Genomic DNA, 20016 nt, shown 5'->3' on the forward strand with positions numbered 1-20016 from the left:
AGGTTTATTAGCTTACATGGAACCCAGGAGAATTGGCGTGGAGAGAACCCGGGAAAACCCCTGGCCGGGGCGTCCCTAAAACGGGCTCCTCGAGACAGGGGCATGATGGGCTTTATAGGTCATAGAGATGGGTGTGTCCAGGTGAGGGAGACAATTGTATTGGATGGGGGGGGGGGGTCTGAATTAGGGGATGGAAAAGGTAGGTTTGGCCCAGGTCGGGGTTGGAGGGTGGTTCTGAGGGGGGAGGGGGGGGGGGGGGGGGGTTGTAGAAGGAGGAGGGGGGGGGGGGGGGTTCAGGTGAGGGGGACGAGGTAAGGAAGGGGGGTGGGGTGAGTTAGTGGGACAATAGGTGGGTGGATGGGGGAAGGGTAGACAGAAACTAGTAGGACAGTAGGCTGTGGGGGAGTGGGGAGATACAGTTATTCCACAACTGAAAAGGGCAATACATTCTTCTATGTGACAAAAACTGGCTGTTAGATTGTTGCTGTACTACAGTGTTTGAGCTCAGCAGTGGGCTACTGACATACCTCACTTTACCCAGATGGGGGAGGTTCGCCCTAGGAGGCTGAAATTGGGCCTGGAGGTCAGGTGCCTGTGAAAGTGTTTGCATGTTCATGCTAATTGAATAAGAGGAGGTCGTGGCAATGGGAGTGGCCTATTGCAAAAAGGTTGCAGCTATTGCGACCAATGCGCTTGTTGAACAAGGTTTCTAACGGTTCTCTACCTTCCCAGAAGTCTTCACTCCCTTCCAGAGGCTAAAGTAGAGCAGAATGATGACCACCCCCAGACACAAGGTCAGCTGCCAGCGGGGTCGACCGAGGTCATCAATGCCACCGCTGTCTTGGATGTGGAGCACCCCGCGTCTACAGAAGACAGAGATGATATGAGCAGCGATGTAGTGGTGTGTGTGTGTGTGTGTGTGTGTGTGTGTGTGTGTGTGTGTGTGTGTGTGTGTGTGTGTGTGTGTGTGTACACACAGGTGGACAGGGTGGGGGAGTTACAGATTACATTTTGTGGGATGAAGTAATCTGATTACAAACAAATACAAAACTGTTCGGCACAGCCACAGTGTGAAGAATGCAGCAGGAACGACCAAGCTAATATACAGCCCAGCGAGAACCCACCATCCACATACCATCTGTGAGTGAGTGAGTGAGTGAGTGAGTGAGTGAGTGAGTGAGTGAGTGAGTGAGTGAGTGAGTGAGTGAGTGAGTGAGTGAGTGAGTGAGTGAGTGAGTGAGTGAGTGAGTGAGTGAGTGATATGAGTTTCCGACTGTTAGCCAACAGCGCTGCATGGGGAAAACTCTTCTTGGGGCTGGGCCTAATTTGGCCTTCTACAACATTATTGAACGTGCTACCAGACACCAGTGTTTAGAACAGGAATGTGCTACCAGACACCAGTGTTTAGAACAGGAACGTCCTACCAGACACCAGTGTTTAGAACAGGAACGTCCTACCAGACACCAGTGTTTAGAACAGGAACGTCCTACCAGACACCAGTGTTTAGAACAGGAACGTCCTACCATACACCAGGGTTTAGAACAGGAACGTCCTACCAGACACCAGTGTTTAGAACAGGAACGTCCTACCAGACACCAGTGTTTAGAACAGGAACGTCCTACCAGACACCAGTGTTTAGAACAGCTATAGAGGTTTGCAATAGAGGGTGGCAAAATAGACATTTATTAAATGAAAATGTTTGACATTATTACTTTAAGGCCCATGTACACCTTCAAAAACATGAATGTGACCAAAGATCGAAGCTACTGGTATGGAATAGCAAAATATACTGTATGTCAACTGAATTTACATACATGTAGAATAAACTCCAGCTATCCTGCCAGATAAGATGAGGCCAGATCAGATCTGTCTATTCACCACAGGTGGTCAAATTGCCCCCAGGTGACTGTGAGGAAATAGCACGCTGCCATCCAACCAGCTGCTATGACAAGCCTCAGCTGTCACAACAGACATGCCCCCCTCCTCTACACCTGGTCAGGTCCAATGAAAAGGCAGGCTATGTTAGGAACAGGTGTCCTAGATTAGATGCTCACAAACCAGCTCATATTCTGTGAGATTTATTGAAATTCAAAAGTCATCTTCCTCTCTAAAGGTAATATAGCTGCCAGACTTACGGAATGTGCTAAAATTGACCTCTCCTCGACCCCCCCTTTACCCAAACATGACCCTTGCTGAGATGCCTCTAAAGTAATTCATTACAACTTTCATTTACAGCAAAGTTCAGTCAACTCACTGAAAGCACTCCTGAGCAGGGCTGGCTTTGTGTGTGACGTTTGGTTTACTTAAATCGTCAGTGATGCAATGACTACAGATTAGGAAACTACTAAACCGCCTCAAAGCAACGCACTAAAAGTACTCCTGAGCGATAATGGCCTTGCAATTACTGTGCAATATTAAATTGGTAAAACCAACTGAATCAAAGTACCCCTGGGCAGGGGTAGCCGTGTGTGTGATATCATCATTGAAGCAGTGACTGCAAAATACTAAAATGGGTCAAACCAACTCACTCAAAGTACCCCTGCGCGATAATGGCCTTGCAATGACTGTGCAATAATGGCCTTGCAATGACTGTGCAATATTAAACAGGGTCGGGGGGCTTTTGTGTGCGACGCAAATAGTGGCAAAAGCGCCAAACCAGATCAAACCAACTCACTCAAAGTACTCCTGAGCGGGGGTGGCCTTGTACGAGTCGTTGACCGCGCTGTTGTCGGCCCAGTCAGAGCAGTTGGGGCTGTTCCAGGTATTGTTGCAGTGGACCCAGGGCAGCTCGCTGCTGAAGGATGAGAACAGGTAGAACAACGCCCAGGAGATGATGACGTTGTAGTAGAAGCCAACGTAGAGGGAGATGAGGATGACCGTGTAGCCGACACCTGCGGGACAGACAAGAGACAGACAAGAGACATCAGGACAGACAAGAGACATCAGGACAGACAAGAGACATCATAGAAGGACACCTGCAGGACAGACAAGAGACATCTTAGAGGGATGACCGTGTAGCCGACACCTGCAGGACAGACAAGATACAGACAAGAGACATCATCATGTTTTATTATTTCAACCTACAACCATTGTTAACACTTTCACTACCACCCTACAAAGGGTTAACACTTTCACTACCACACTATAGAAGGTTAACCCTTTCACTACCACACTACAAATGGTTAACGCTTTCACTTACCACACTACAGAAGGTTAACCCTTTCACTACCACACTACAAAGGGTTAATGCTTTCACTACCACACTATAGAAGGTTAACCCTTTCACTACCACACTACAAAGGGTTAATGCTTTCACTACCACACTACAAAAGGGTTAATGCTTTCACTACCACACTACAAAGGGTTAACAGTTTCACTACCACACTACAAAGGGTTAACACTTTCACTACCACACTACAGAAGGTTAACTCAAGTTCAAGTTTCAAGTTTCTTTATTAGTTGTCATACAGAAGAACAGAATACTTTTATACAAAATGCTTCTTTCTGTTACGCTCCAGAGACTGTGCTAGGCAAAAATAGATAAGTATAAAATAAGTATAGCAAGTATAAAATAGAAGTCAAGTACATAGACAAAAGTGTTCAGTATATACATATATACAATGCTCAATGTAGAGTAGAAGTAACTGAGTTGCCATACAATATACTATACAGTGCAAAGCAGAAGTGGGATGAGGTACAATTTAGGTACAATTTACAGTAAGGTGTAATGAGGTATGGGTTGTAGTGCAAATTCTTTACCAATAAATATAAAGTGTGCTTAGGTGTTCTAAAGTGGTTAAAGTGGGTGCTGCAGTGAGTTGTTTGTTTAAAGTGAGTGTGTGCGTGTGGATGTGTGGATGTGTGTGCTGTGAGTGCATTTGATGGTTGTTACAGTGTTATTGTTTGTTGAGCATTGTTTGTTTGTGTGAGGGTTCGCCTGTCCCTGGACCCTTTTTCCCTGTCTCCTCTCATCAACAGCCCCCGCCCTTGCGAGGACTTTTCTCCTCTACTCTTCACCAGCCCCCACCTTTGGACATTCTTGTACTCTTGGCGTTTGTATTGTCTCCCGTGTGTTTTAGCGTTGTTTTGTCTTTAGTCTCATTCCCTTTGTAATTGTTTTATTTGTCCCTTGTTTGGTGTTTTCTCTGTAATTGTAATTTTGATTCTAGTCTAGTTTATTCCCCAGTGTGTGTTTGGCCTTTTGTTTTCCTTACCCCTGTGTGTTAGTTCAGCTTTCCCCATCAGGTGTGTCTCGTTCCCAATTACCCTCTTGTGTCAATCAGTGTGTGTATATCTGCCTCGTTTGCCATTCTCTCTTTGTCGGTTCATTGTTTGGATTCCCTACTAGTGTTTGCTGTCTAGTTCCTCTGTTCCTGTGATCCTGTTACTCCTTCCAGTATTTTTGTAGTAAGTGTTCCTAGTGTTTATTTTGTTTGTTCCTCCCTTCGTTGTTTTTCGTGGAATGTTCATTTTGTTTGTTAGGGTTTTAATTTGTAGTCAGTTGTTCATGTTTTTCCTAGCCTGCCTTGCAGTGTTTTGTTTGTGCCTTTTGGACTTGCTCTCTTTATGAGATTATTATTTGTTTTTCGTATTTAGCCCTCTGCCAGTTCTTCTGCTGTGCTATTCTTTGTTTTTGTATTTTTGCTGCTGCCTTTGGACGTATTTTTGTAAATATCTTTGCTGCTGCCTTTGGACGTATTTTTGTAGATATCATTGTTGCTGCCGTCTGTTTGAATTGGATTATTTTGTTACACTTCACCCCTGGCTCGAAGTGTTCAAGATTAAAGGAGCAGTGCTCACTTTTGACAATCCATATCTACCTCTCCCTCGTATCTGTTTGCGCTTGGGCCCTCTGCCAACACATCCGTAACAGTTTGTTTGTTTGTTTATTAACACAGTTAAACAGAAGTAAAAACAATACATAATAAGTTATAACGATTGTGAAGGAGAAGTTAGAAGCCTAGAGGCTTATCAAGAACTTCCCCTGTTTTATAAAATCAAACATACAAAAATACAAAAATATGCATATTATAAAATACCAGAATAGAAGGGGATAGAAGCTTCTTCTGAGTCTCTCTGTGCTTGCCATGAGACTCCGGTATCGCTTGCCTGACCGCAGCAGTTCAAAGAGGCAGTTGTTTGGGTGGCTGGAGTCTTTGATCATTCTCTTAGCCTTGCCCATGCACCGCTTGTTGTAAATGCCCTGGAGAGTGGGAAGCCCCCCTCCAATTGTGTGTTCGGCTGAACGGGCCACTCTCTGTAGTCTGCTACGGTCTTGTGCGGTGCTATTCCCAAACCAGGAGGTGATATTGCCAGTCAGGATGCTCTCTATTGTGCATGAGTAGAAGTTATTAAGGATCTTCTGACTGACTTGGAACTTCCTTAGGCGCCTGAGGAAGTAGAGGTGTTGCCGTGCCTTCTTCACAACACTATCAATGTGTGTGGTCCATGTCAAGTCCTCGGATATGTGGACTCTGAGGTACTTAAAACTGTTCACTCTCTCAACCGGTGCCCCTTCGATGCTGAGTGGGCTGTAGTCCCTGACCCCCGACCTCCTAAAGTCCACAATCATCTCCTTTGTTTTGCTGACGTTCAGGGAGAGGCTGTTCTCTTGACACCATCCCGCTAGAATCTTGACCTCCTCCAGGTAGGCCCTCTCGTTGTTTGCAGAGATCAGGCCCACCACTACTGTGTCGTCAGCAAATTTGATGATTGTGTTGTTGTTCCGCTGTGCCACACAGTCATGTGTGTACAGGGAGTAGAGGAGGGGACTCAGAACACAGCCCTGGGGGGCCCCTATGTTGAGAGTGATGGACGGAACCCTACGCTCAAAGTTTTACAAGCCACTCCATTATACTTCTATAGCCGTGACTTCTTTGAAGTCAGTATCGGAGAGATCAAAGACGACGTGGCAACAAAGCGTATCATGTACGGCCAGTGACCTAGACAGACGCGCTTCTGAAGAATCCTGCTAATCAACAAGTATTTTCCAAGGCTGCCTCTCTACTTCATACAAGGAAACCAGGGATAATGTTTATCCACAAATCTGCCTTTATCCACATCTGCCCTTCTGCTGGTGTCCACTTCCCCCGGGACATTATCTTCATCTGTTACGGTGCAGGTAGGACATTTGAGTTCCAATAGTAGAGGAAGGAATGAGACGGAGATGTGGTTTGCTCTTCTTCAGTAGTGTGTCTTTTTTAATAGTAAGAACACAAGAGCAATGCAAGTAATGCACAAGAAAGACGCCGGGCGTCAACTGAGAAACAGACCTTAAGGCAAAATACAAAATATAAATAAACAGCAACGAGAAGGTCAGCACTCGTTCTGACTCCGTCTGGACGCAGGACTGTCTGAAGATCCGACAAGGAGAAAGAAACCCAAAACGTTACAGGGAGCATGTTCAGGCTTTCACATTTTTATAAATTCCTTTGTAATCACGAATTATGTGGTGTCTGTCTGTCTGTCTGTCTGTCTGTCTGTCTGTCTGTCTGTCTGTCTGTCTGTCTGTCTGTCTGTTTTTCTGTTTGTCTGTCTGTCGGTGTGTCTCTCCATCAGTCAGTAGGTCGGTTATGTTTGTATGTCTGTCAGCCAGTCCATCTGTTAGTCTTTCTGTCTGTCTTCCTATGTCTACCTCTCTCTTTCTGACTCTCTGTCTTTCTCTCTCTCTCTCGCTCTCTCTCTCTCTCTCTCTCTCTCTCTCTCTCTCGTTATCTCTCTCTCTCTCTCTCTCTCTCTCTCTCTCTCTCTCTCTCTCTCTCTCTCTCTCTCTCTCTCTCTCTCTCTCTCAATCATTTTCATCATTATTGATCCTGAGAGGAAATTGGCTTGTTGATCAGAATAAATACAATGTTGTTATGTATGTATGTATGTATGTATGTATGTATGTATGTATGTATGTATGTACAGTATGTGTGCTGGTGTGTGTGCAGGTGTGTATGTATGTATATATATTAGGGATGCTCGATATTGGCTTTTTTACCAATACCGATATACCGATATTGTCCAACTCTTAATTTCCGATACCGATATCAACCGATACCGATATATGCAGGGTTTCCCCCCCCAAAAAATGGAATAATTTCAGGTAATTAACATTACATATCTCTTGTTGTGCAATTAACACAACGTTATGCATACTTTTGACAATAAATAAAATCAGAATTTGTTCTTACTTGCTTGCCTGGGTAAATAAAGGTTATAGAAATGTAAAAAAAATAAAAAGAAATTTGAAAACCGATACCGATATTTTCCGATATCACATTTTAATGCCGATATTGGCAGATAATATCGGTAGGTCGATAATATCAAACATCCCTAATATATATATTATATACACGCGTGTGTGTGTGTGTGTCTACGTACGTGTATGTGTGTGTGTGTGCTGGTGTGTGTGTAGGAGTGTATGTATGTATATATACATGTGTGTGTGTATGTGTGTATATGTATGTAATTACTGTTATTCCAGTGACAGCCAGAGACAGAGTGAAGTGTGTGATTAGAACGTCAGTGTACCCAGTGGGCCTTCGACACTGAACACACACACACACGCACGTACACACACACACACACACACACGCACACCAGGCCACCCATGGACCCGGAGGGAGGTGCTTTGACAAAGGGCAGTAGTGTGGCAACATACTGAGCAACAACAGATGCTCTGATAATGATGGCATTTCGTTACTGAAGCCCGTCCTTTAGATGCCAGGAGCTTGGAGATGGAGACAAGATAGCCAGAGGACAGACACATGGCCAGAGGACAGACACATGGCCAGAGGACAGACACATGGCCAGAGGACAGACACATGGCCAGAGGACAGACACATGGCCAGAGGACAGACACATAGCCAGAGGACAGACACATGGCCAGAGGACAGACACATGGCCAGAGGACAGACACATAGCCAGAGGACAGACACATGGCCAGAGGACAGACACATGGCCAGAGGACAGACACATAGCCAGAGGACAGACACATGGCCAGAGGACAGACACATGGCCAGAGGACAGACACATGGCCAGAGGACAGACACATGGCCAGAGGACAGACACATGGCCAGAGGACAGACACATGGCCAGAGGACAGACACATAGCCAGAGGACAGACACATGGCCAGAGGACAGACACATGGCCAGAGGACAAGTGCAACTGGAGTCCATTGTGGACACATGTTGCACTTTAGTGAACAGTCAGTGGAGGAGGTGATGCGGAAGTTAGCTATAGATTAAAAACTGTGCTTCATCCTGGAAACCAGCTTCTCATTAACCCTTTCACTGCAACAATACAGAAGGTTAACCCTTTCACTGCCACACGACAAAGGGTTAACCCTTTCACAACGACACTACAGAAGGTTAACCGTCTGTAATGTGGTAGTGAAAGGTCAACCTTCTGTAGTGTGGCAGTGAAAGGGTTAAATGTTAAATGGCTGCATTTATATGGCGCTTTTATCCAAAACGCTTCACAATTTGTTCCTCATATTTCACCCATTCACTCCACACATTAATTTAGTTTGACAGTTATTGAAAGTAAATGAGTTTGAATATCGCCACACACACACACACACACACACACACACACACACACACACAGTGTTACTAATGATGTTTCTGGCAGCCATCATTTGCTCACCAATGTGTTGAAAAGTAAGTCATTCTCTGTTTGACAGAAGAATAGGAATCATCTTGAGTCTAAAAGCCAATTTAGACTTTTGTTCTTTTTCCATCTGAGTGCCAACATTAGATGATCTGGAAGAATAAACAATACCTGTCACTGCACCACACCAGAGAGAGAGAGAGGGGGAGAGAGAGAGAGGGAGATAGAGAATAGGAATATGATAGAGAGAAAGAGAAAGACATGTAGAGGAAGATCAGACATACGGGCAGAGAGAGAAAGACAAGGAGACGGATAGAGAGACAGATAGAAAGAGAAAGACAAGGAGACAGATAGAGAGAGAAATAAAGATAGATACAGTAGGTAGAAATAGAGAAAGATAGAGGGATAGGGATAAAGAGAGAAAAATAGAGAGATAGGTAGAAAGAGATAAATATAGAGATAGGGAGAAAGATAGAGATAGGTAGAAAGAGATAAATATAGAGAGATAGGTAAAACAACAGAGACATAGGTAGAAAGAGAGAAAGATAGAGAGATAGGTAAAAAGACAGAGAGATAGGTAGAAAAAGAGAAAGACGGAGATAGGTAGAAAGAGAGAAAAATAGAGAGACAGGTAGAAACAGAGAGAGAGAGGGAGGGAGATAGAGAGACAGGTAGAGAGAGAGACAGACAGACAGACAGAGAGAGGTAGAGAGAGACAGACAGACAGACAGACAGAGAGATAGGTAGACAAATAGAGATAAAGACAGAGAGAGAGGTAGAGAGAGAGGTAGAGAGAGAGGTAGAGAGAGAGAGAGAGAGAGAGAGAGGTAGAGAGAGAGGTAGAGAGAGAGGTAGAGAGAGAGAGAGAGAGAGAGACCACAGTCTGGCAGTAGAAACAGACACAGACAGACCTGCCCCGTTCCCCGTACCTGGATAACTGAGTTAGCCGGATAACTTTCGGTCAAGTCTGACTTAAGCCGGACTTTCCCGTTCCCCGAAGCTGGATTGTCTAAATCACCATGACAACAGATCAAAAAGTTTGAGCCTGGTCGAGAGCAGGGTTTAAGTTCAAGTTAGCCGGATGAACCATCGCCACGCCCCCGCAAAGAAGTGACAGCGCGTTTCCTGAAATTATTCCCACAGTCTAGGATCTGCATTATACCATTCTGAATTACGTTTTTGTGCTCCATTCTTCCAGAGGGGGCTTTTGAAATGTAAAATAGACCCAAAATGCTGATACTAAATTCACTTTGTCCTAAATAATGCACGTTATATACCGTGGCGCTCGCTCGGTGCGATGTACACATTATGTGGTTATTTTAACAACGCGCAGCATTGCAAATGTGAATCCCGCGGGGATATCCTTAACGATTGAAACCTATCGCTCGTTTGGCTCTGATTCCTTTCATATTCTCCGCTGTGGATGAGGAGTGAGGAAGGAGAGGAGCGCCTGGATTTTGTTTCATTCAAGCATAAAATTGAAGTGTCTATGCGTGGATTGTGGATCTTGTGTGATATTGTAACTGGGATTAAAATGTCTGATGAGATGCGCTGTTTGACGGATTTGAGAAATTGAATGAGCCGTTGACGTCACATTAATAAATGAGAATAAAGAGATAAAACTTCATTCAAAATAAAGAATATTGTAAACATGGGTCTCTCGTTCATTAATGTATAAACAATGAATTTATCCCATCTGGCACAGTGGCGCAGCGGTAGTGCTCAATCCTGGCAACCCGGCGACCGGTGTTCGAAACCCCGTGTTTCCAATATAATTTTTTGGAATATAATATTAATGATTATACGCAAAGGTAGCCTAGTTTTAAGTTAAAATATTATAAATCTACATGCATTGAGGATGTCATTCTTTATATAGCTCTCAACTTGCACCAATTTGAATTATTCCTACATTGAAAAAAGAAGGAAAAGACTAGGTTTCGAACCCCGGTCGTCTGCGTGAAAGTCAAAAGAAGAACCCGTTACACCACAGTGGAGATAAGTAAAAGATCGATGGGTAAGAGAGCCGTATCGTTATTCTGTATAACAGTTTAACTAATTATTTTCGCTAGCAAGATCTCATTTGATTATTCAATCCAGCAGGCAAGTTTAAAGAAATATAATCTGATTGATTGAGGTAATGAGGGACTTAAAATTAGCCTATAGATAACGCATTTAACTTGTCGGCGAGGCGATTGAGCCGTACTGCAATATGTTAATAAAGTTTTAAATCAATTAATCAATCAATGCCGCTAGAGAATCAGGATCTCTGCTATCGATACGTGCTGGCTTTTCAACTGAAGCGGCCGCGCGCACTTATCCTGGGTCTCAAGTCTGGTTTGAGTTAACGAGACTGAATCCACCTTCGAGGAACAGGAAAATCCCGGCTTCAAACATCGGGTTAACTGAATCTGGATAATGTGACTCTTGATCGACTTAGTTGAACCAGGTACGGGGAATAGGGCCCTGGCTGCCCAGGGATGTGGAGACAGAGCTGCACTTCCTGTAACATTGTAACAAATATAAAGACATTAGAGCCTCATTCTCCCCCCAAATGATCCAGAATTACAGATAATTTGAAAATGTTACAAACACATATCCTGATTGCAATATCTTCTAGGAGACCTGAGATCTGAAATCTGAATGCACCATTTCTGCTGCTCATTATGTAACCGATGGATTAGAAAAAAACTGGAATACTCAATAACGTAGTAGCAAAAAAACTTGAATGAATGAAATAATTATATTGCAATAATGGATTGACCAAACAGATCAATAACATTCACATTATATACAATCAATAAATCAATTCCTTACACATTTAATGGTAACATTATTTACATGACTTTTTTTCTTTCTTTTTCTACAATTCCAATTGTCCTTGTCCATGTCAGCCCAATCAGTGAACTGCACACTAAACTGTTCATGAGCCCACTGGCTTACCTGGGCGCGGTCCATGGAACCACCTGACATTTTTCTCCTTTCTTCAGTTGTCAACCTTTTCTCCATTTTTTTCTTTTTTTCTTAACACCTTATCTAATAAAGTATTTAATTTATTCAAAATGCCCCACACGGCCGAGAGTGACCAACTTGGAACAAAGACGAGCTTCAGCTTCCCACAGCGATCGAGACAACATCGATGGCAGATGAATCCAGAAGGTCACGGCACCAATATAACCGATGGATTACGCTTGCGTTGTGTTCTTGTGTGCGTGTGGCGACATTAACCAGGCAGGAGGCAATACTGGGTCTCAGGCTCTTTACTGGTATCTGTGTGACATATCCAATATACAAAGGTGTCATTCACATCCAGAATAACTGTGCGTGAGCCGTGTGAAATCGCGCATAATGACGTCGTCACGCAATGTCACGATGGTGCGTTCAGCATCCACACCAAACCCCAAAACAACACAGGTATCACCACACCTACGGGAGACTGCAATTCGAAACTGGCCCCTACAAATGTCTTAACCCAGTTGTACAGTAAATTACCAAGTATGGCTTTGTCAGTATTCCAATGTACAGTGTACAGTGTCCCCCCCCCCCCTACCCCAACCCCCCCCCCCTCCAATGTACAGCCCCCACCCACCAACCCCACCCCACCCACCCAACCTCCTCCAATGTACAGTTTCTACGTCAAATGTATATACACTCTTTTTCTGGACACTTTTTGTATCACAAACAGTACTGTATTTGCAAATCTGATATGTCATAAATGTATAGATGTAGCAGTACTGTCTATCTGTATGTCATGTATGTCATATATGTTATGATGAATTGAAAATGGGGGACCCTGATGTAAACAAGACGAAAGTCTTTCTCTGGTCAGCATCCCCTTAACAATTGTATGTATTGAGCTGTACTGTACTGTACCCATTCTGCAATCTGTTAATAAACTTTTCAATCAATCAATCAATCAATCAGGTAGGAGATTCCAACAAACCAATGAAACGGGGTGTTTTGGCGAAATTCACAAGGGGAACATATTAACCTGTTACACATGGAGCTGTCATCAGCTGAGGGGCAGCCAGTGGATAGACAGCCGACCACATCGGGCTGAAATACGGGACATTTGATACTCACTATGTAGATAGTAGATATAGGTAGAGAGAGAGAAAGACAGACAAACAGATATACAGGTAGAGAGAGAGAGAGAAAGACAGAGAGACAGATAGAGAGAGAGAGAATGACAGACAGACAGACAGAGACCGTGAGATAGAAAGACAGATACATGAAATCAGAAAGCGGAGAAAATAGAAACACAGCTAAGTAGTAATGACTCATGCGGTGTGTAGCCTTGATTTACACACCCTATCAGATCTTAAAGGCAAAGCCAGTAGCACAGCTAACATCACTGCCCCCTTACCAGGTTAGCTGAACAACTGTTATGCCTGGTTCGAGGTTAACCACACCAACCTCCCAGCAGCACCCCCAACCCCCCCCCCCCCCCCCCCCCCGCCCCCGCCGTACCCTGGTCATTGCCGAGGATGACGTGCGCAAGGAATTCAAGTGCATTAACGTACGCAAGTCAACCGGACCAGGTGGCATCCCAAGCCAAGTGATCAGAAGGTGTCTGGAGCAGCTGTCTGGCGTGTTCACTGACATATTCAACCACACCCTGTCTGAGTGCATGGTCCCCTCCTGCTTAAAGTCATCCACCATTGTACCGGTGCCAAAAAAAGAACCAGATAACATGCCTGAATGACTGGCGCCCTGTCGCCCTCATCCCCCTAGGGAGCAAATCCTTCAAGACGCATGTCAAGAAGTTAATCTGCAATGGACTACCAACCATCACCGGAAAATAGCCCCAACAATTTGCCTACCGGCAAAATACTACAGAGAGTCGTGCCCTCAACCACAAAGCACTACAGAGTCGTACCCTCGATCACAAAGCACTACAGAGTCGTACCCTCGATCACAAAGCACTACAGAGTCGTACCCTCGATCACAAAGCACTACAGAGTCGTGCCCTCGATCACAAAGCACTACAGAGTCGTGCCCTCGATCACAAAGCACTACAGAGTCGTACCCTCGATCACAAAGCACTACAGAGTCGTACCCTCGATCACAAAGCACTACAGAGTCGTGCCCTCAACCACAAAGCACTACAGAGTCGTGCCCTCAACCACAAAGCACTACAGAGTCGTACCCTCAACCACAAAGCACTACAGAGTCGTGCCCTCAACCACAAAGCACTACAGAGTCGTGCCCTCAACCACAAAGCACTACAGAGTCGTACCCTCAACCACAAAGCACTACAGAGTCGTACCCTCAACCACAAAGCACTACAGAGTCGTGCCCTCAACCACAAAGCACTACAGAGTCGTACCCTCAACCACAAAGCACTACAGAGTCGTACCCTCAACCACAAAGCACTACAGAGTCGTGCCCTCAACCACAAAGCACTACAGAGTCGTACCCTCAACCACAAAGCACTACAGAGTCGTACCCTCAACCACAAAGCACTACAGAGAGTCGTGCAAATGGCCCAGAACATCTGCGGTTGTAAATAAGTAAGTAAGTAAAACGTATAGCACCCTTCTCAGCACGAGTGCACAGAGTGCTTCACAGCATTTTAAAATATCAGTAAAAATACAAGAGAATGTGAAGAGAAGAAAAAACATTCAAATGAGCTAAAAAAACCGAATAGACAACAACAACAAAAAAACAGACATAAACAGAAAGAAAACGGCTATGGGTGTTTAAAAAGCCTGCCTGTAGAAGTACGTTTTTAGCTGCCTTTTAAAAAAGGTGAGCCCCCCTCCGTTCAGGATATCCTGTATACAACGGACAATGTGTCAGCAAAGCCCACAGGATTATTAAAGACCTCAGCCGTCCCGTCCGCAAAATGTTTCAGCTGTTGCCGTCCGGCAAATGGTACCGCATCCTCAAGGCCCGGACCAAAAGACTCCGGGACAGTTTTTCCCCAGTCAGACTCAGCAAGTGACTGAGAGAAAACATATTGCTATCCCTGCTACTGATTTGCACACAACACTGATTTGCACACAATACTGACTTGCACACACCACATTATTTGCACATACTACACAATTGTTACACATACTACACAAAGTTAACTAGATTTTAAATTGTAAAATCTAGCAGTATGCTGTTAGATTTTAATAAGCTACACATGTTTTTATTTTTAAGTCATTTTTGTAATACTTGCTGCTAGGGCGAGGAGCCAAGAAACTAAATAATTTCACTCCTGTACACTGTAAAAGGATAGGTGACTAAATTGAAACTTGAAACTAGAATGCGACAGACAGATGGCAGATGGATAAACAGGCAGGCAAAGCAGGTAGGGATATAGACAAACAAAGAGCCAGACAGGCAGACATGCAGGTAATCAAACAGATAGCCTGTCTGGTAGAGAGACAGAGAGAGAGAGAGACAGACAGACAGACAGACAGACAGACAGACAGACAGACAGACAGACAGACAGACAGACAGACAGACAGACAGACAGACAGACAGACAGACAGACAGACAGACAGACAGACAGACAGACAGACAGACAGACAGACAGACAGACAGACAGACAGACAGACAGACAGACAGACAGACAGACAGACAGACAGACAGACAGACAGACAGACAGACAGACAGACAGACAGACAGACAGACAGACAGACAGACAGACAGACAGACAGACAGACAGACAGACAGACAGACAGACAGACAGACAGACAGACAGACAGACAGACAGACAGACAGACAGACAGACAGACAGACAGACAGACAGACAGACAGACAGACAGACAGACAGACAGACAGACAGACAGACAGACAGACAGACAGACAGACAGACAGACAGACAGACAGACAGACAGACAGACAGACAGACAGACAGACAGACAGACAGACAGACAGACAGACAGACAGACAGACAGACAGACAGACAGACAGACAGACAGACAGACAGACAGACAGACAGACAGACAGACAGACAGACAGACAGACAGACAGACAGACAGACAGACAGACAGACAGACAGACAGACAGACAGACAGACAGACAGACAGACAGACAGACAGACAGACAGACAGACAGACAGACAGACAGACAGACAGACAGACAGACAGACAGACAGACAGACAGACAGACAGACAGACAGACAGACAGACAGACAGACAGACAGACAGACAGACAGACAGACAGACAGACAGACAGACAGACAGACAGACAGACAGACAGACAGACAGACAGACAGACAGACAGACAGACAGACAGACAGACAGACAGACAGACAGACAGACAGACAGACAGACAGACAGACAGACAGACAGACAGACAGACAGACAGACAGACAGACAGACAGACAGACAGACAGACAGACAGACAGACAGACAGACAGACAGACAGACAGACAGACAGACAGACAGACAGACAGACAGACAGACAGACAGACAGACAGACAGACAGACAGACAGACAGACAGACAGACAGACAGACAGACAGACAGACAGACAGACAGACAGACAGACAGACAGACAGACAGACAGACAGACAGACAGACAGACAGACAGACAGACAGACAGACAGACAGACAGACAGACAGACAGACAGACAGACAGACAGACAGACAGACAGACAGACAGACAGACAGACAGACAGACAGACAGACAGACAGACAGACAGACAGACAGACAGACAGACAGACAGACAGACAGACAGACAGACAGACAGACAGACAGACAGACAGACAGACAGACAGACAGACAGACAGACAGACAGACAGACAGACAGACAGACAGACAGACAGACAGACAGACAGACAGACAGACAGACAGACAGACAGACAGACAGACAGACAGACAGACAGACAGACAGACAGACAGACAGACAGACAGACAGACAGACAGACAGACAGACAGACAGACAGACAGACAGACAGACAGACAGACAGACAGACAGACAGACAGACAGACAGACAGACAGACAGACAGACAGACAGACAGACAGACAGACAGACAGACAGACAGACAGACAGACAGACAGACAGACAGACAGACAGACAGACAGACAGACAGACAGACAGACAGACAGACAGACAGACAGACAGACAGACAGACAGACAGACAGACAGACAGACAGACAGACAGACAGACAGACAGACAGACAGACAGACAGACAGACAGACAGACAGACAGACAGACAGACAGACAGACAGACAGACAGACAGACAGACAGACAGACAGACAGACAGACAGACAGACAGACAGACAGACAGACAGACAGACAGACAGACAGACAGACAGACAGACAGACAGACAGACAGACAGACAGACAGACAGACAGACAGACAGACAGACAGACAGACAGACAGACAGACAGACAGACAGACAGACAGACAGACAGACAGACAGACAGACAGACAGACAGACAGACAGACAGACAGACAGACAGACAGACAGACAGACAGACAGACAGACAGACAGACAGACAGACAGACAGACAGACAGACAGACAGACAGACAGACAGACAGACAGACAGACAGACAGACAGACAGACAGACAGACAGACAGACAGACAGACAGACAGACAGACAGACAGACAGACAGACAGACAGACAGACAGACAGACAGACAGACAGACAGACAGACAGACAGACAGACAGACAGACAGACAGACAGACAGACAGACAGACAGACAGACAGACAGACAGACAGACAGACAGACAGACAGACAGACAGACAGACAGACAGACAGACAGACAGACAGACAGACAGACAGACAGACAGACAGACAGACAGACAGACAGACAGACAGACAGACAGACAGACAGACAGACAGACAGACAGACAGACAGACAGACAGACAGACAGACAGACAGACAGACAGACAGACAGACAGGCAGGGGGTCAAGGACTACAGCCCCCTCAGCATCGACGGGGCACCGGTTGAGAGAGTCAACAGCTTTAAGTACCTCAGAGCCTACATATCCGAGGACTTGACATGGACCACACACATTGACAGTGTTGTGAAGAAGGCACGACAACGCCTCTACTTCCTCAGGCGCCTAAGGAAGTTCCAAGTCAGTCAGAAGATCCTTAAGAACTTCTACTCATGTACAATAGAGAGCATCCTGACTGGCAACATCACCTCCTGGTTTGGGAATAGCACTGCACAAGACCGAAGCAGACTACAAAGAGTGACACGTTCAGCCGAACGCACAATTGGAGGGGGGCTCCCCACCCTCCAGAACATTTACAACAAGCGGTGCAGGGGCAAGGCTAAGAGAATCATTAAAGACTCCAGTCACCCGAACAACTGCCTCTTTGAACTGCTGCGGTCAGGCAAGCGATACCGGAGTCTCAAGGCGAGCACAGAAAGACTCAGAAGAAGCTTCTATCCCCAGGCCATCAGGCTGCTAAACGAACAATGAACACTACACAACAACAACCATCAAACGCACATAGCACACACATCCACACGTACACACTCACTTTAAACAAACACACTGTAGCACCCACTCCACACACTTTATAGCACACACTCACTTTAAACAAACACACTGTAGCACCCACTCCCCACACTTTATATTTATTGATGAAGGATTACACTGCAACTCGTACACCTTACTGTAAATTGTACCTAAATTGTACCTCATCCCATTTCTGCTTTGCACTATATAGTATTGTACATTAGTACACTGCATAGTATTGTATATTATATGGTAACTCAGTTACGTCTATTCTGCATCGAACATTGTACATATGTCTATACTGAACACTGTGACCTCATTTTCTACTTCTAAATTACATGCTATACTATGTTATTTGATACTATCTTGTCTAGCACAGTCTCTGGAGCGTAACAGTAAGAAGCATTTTGTATGAAAGTATTCTGTACTTCTGTATGACAACTATTAAAGAAACTTGAGAAACTTGAAGAGACAGACAGACAGACAGACAGACAGACAGACAGACAGACAGACAGACAGACAGACAGACAGACAGACAGACAGACAGACAGACAGACAGACAGACAGACAGACATGCAGGCAATCAAACAGATAGCCTGTCTGGCAGAGAGACAGACATACAGGTATACAGGCAATCAGACGTCATAAAATCAGACAGAATTATATTAATTCAGTAAACATACACATACACATACAGTACACATAGTATACACATATATACATACACATACACATACAGTACACATACACATACACATACAGTACACATAGTATACACATACACATACACATACAGTACACATACACATACAGTACACATACAGTACACATACACATACAGTACACATACACATGCAGTACACATACAGTACACATACAGTACACATACACATACACATACAGTACACATACACATGCAGTACACATACAGATACAGTACACATACACATACACATACAGTACACATACACATACACATACAGTACACATACACATACACATACAGTACACATACACATACAGTACACATACACATGCAGTACACATACACATACACATACAGTACACATACACATACACATACAGTACACATACACATACAGTACACATACACATACACATACAGTACACATACACATGCAGTACACATACACATACACATACACATACAGTACACATACACATACAGTACACATACACATACACATACACATACAGTACACATACACATACACATACACATACACATACACATACACATCTTCAGTGGTCAGATGTGTGTGTGAATGTGTGTATCTAAGTACCGGAGCATGTGTGTAATTGCATGTTTTATTAGTAGTTCCTCCCTACCTTTGAATATGGGGCATATCTTCCAGACACCAGCGGCCCCCTCTCTGTTGTACTGACCCAGGGCCAGCTCCATGTAGAACAGAGGCATGCCAGCTATCACCATGAAGAACATGTAGGGGACCAGGAACGCACCTGCAACAAGAGACACACGCTCTGTGACAACAGTAGAACATAATAGAATAGAATAGAATAGAATAGAATAGAATAGAATAGAATAGAATAGAATAGAATAGAATAGAATAGAATAGAATAAAATAGAATAGAACAGAACAGAACAGAATAAAATCAAACAGAATAGAATAGAATACAACAGAACAGAAGATAATAGAACATAATAGAACAGAACAGAACAGAACAGAACAGAACAGAACAGAACAGAACAGAACAGAACAGAACAGAACAGAACAGAACAGAACAGAACAGAACAGAACAGAACAGAACAGAACAGAACAGAACAGAACAGAACAGAACAGAACAGAACAGAACAGAACAGAACAGAACAGAACAGAACAGAACAGAACAGAACAGAACAGAATAGAATAGCATAATAAATAAATAAAATAAAATGAAATATATTTGTAAAGCCCACAATCACAAGTGAATGTCCCCATGGGCTGGACAAGTCTTCTTTAAACAATTGTCAAG

At 44.5% G+C, this 20016-nt stretch overlaps 1 protein-coding gene across 1 annotated transcript in view; it reads right to left on the reverse strand.

The window, feature by feature from the left end:
• The window catches only part of slc6a3 (solute carrier family 6 member 3), a 97092-nt gene that overhangs the window by 76487 nt on the left and 589 nt on the right, over positions 1-20016 (reverse strand). The window contains exons 2-4 of the mRNA XM_084336260.1: positions 19372-19503; positions 2675-2891; positions 725-863 (exon numbers count right to left, since the gene is read on the reverse strand). Of these exons, the coding sequence (XP_084192386.1) occupies positions 725-863; positions 2675-2891; positions 19372-19503 (488 nt within the window). The remainder of the gene's footprint in view (positions 1-724; positions 864-2674; positions 2892-19371; positions 19504-20016) is intronic.

This window comes from Notolepis coatsorum (assembly GCF_963971535.1).
Source record: "Notolepis coatsorum genome assembly, chromosome: 19".
NCBI lineage: Eukaryota > Metazoa > Chordata > Actinopteri > Aulopiformes > Paralepididae > Notolepis > Notolepis coatsorum.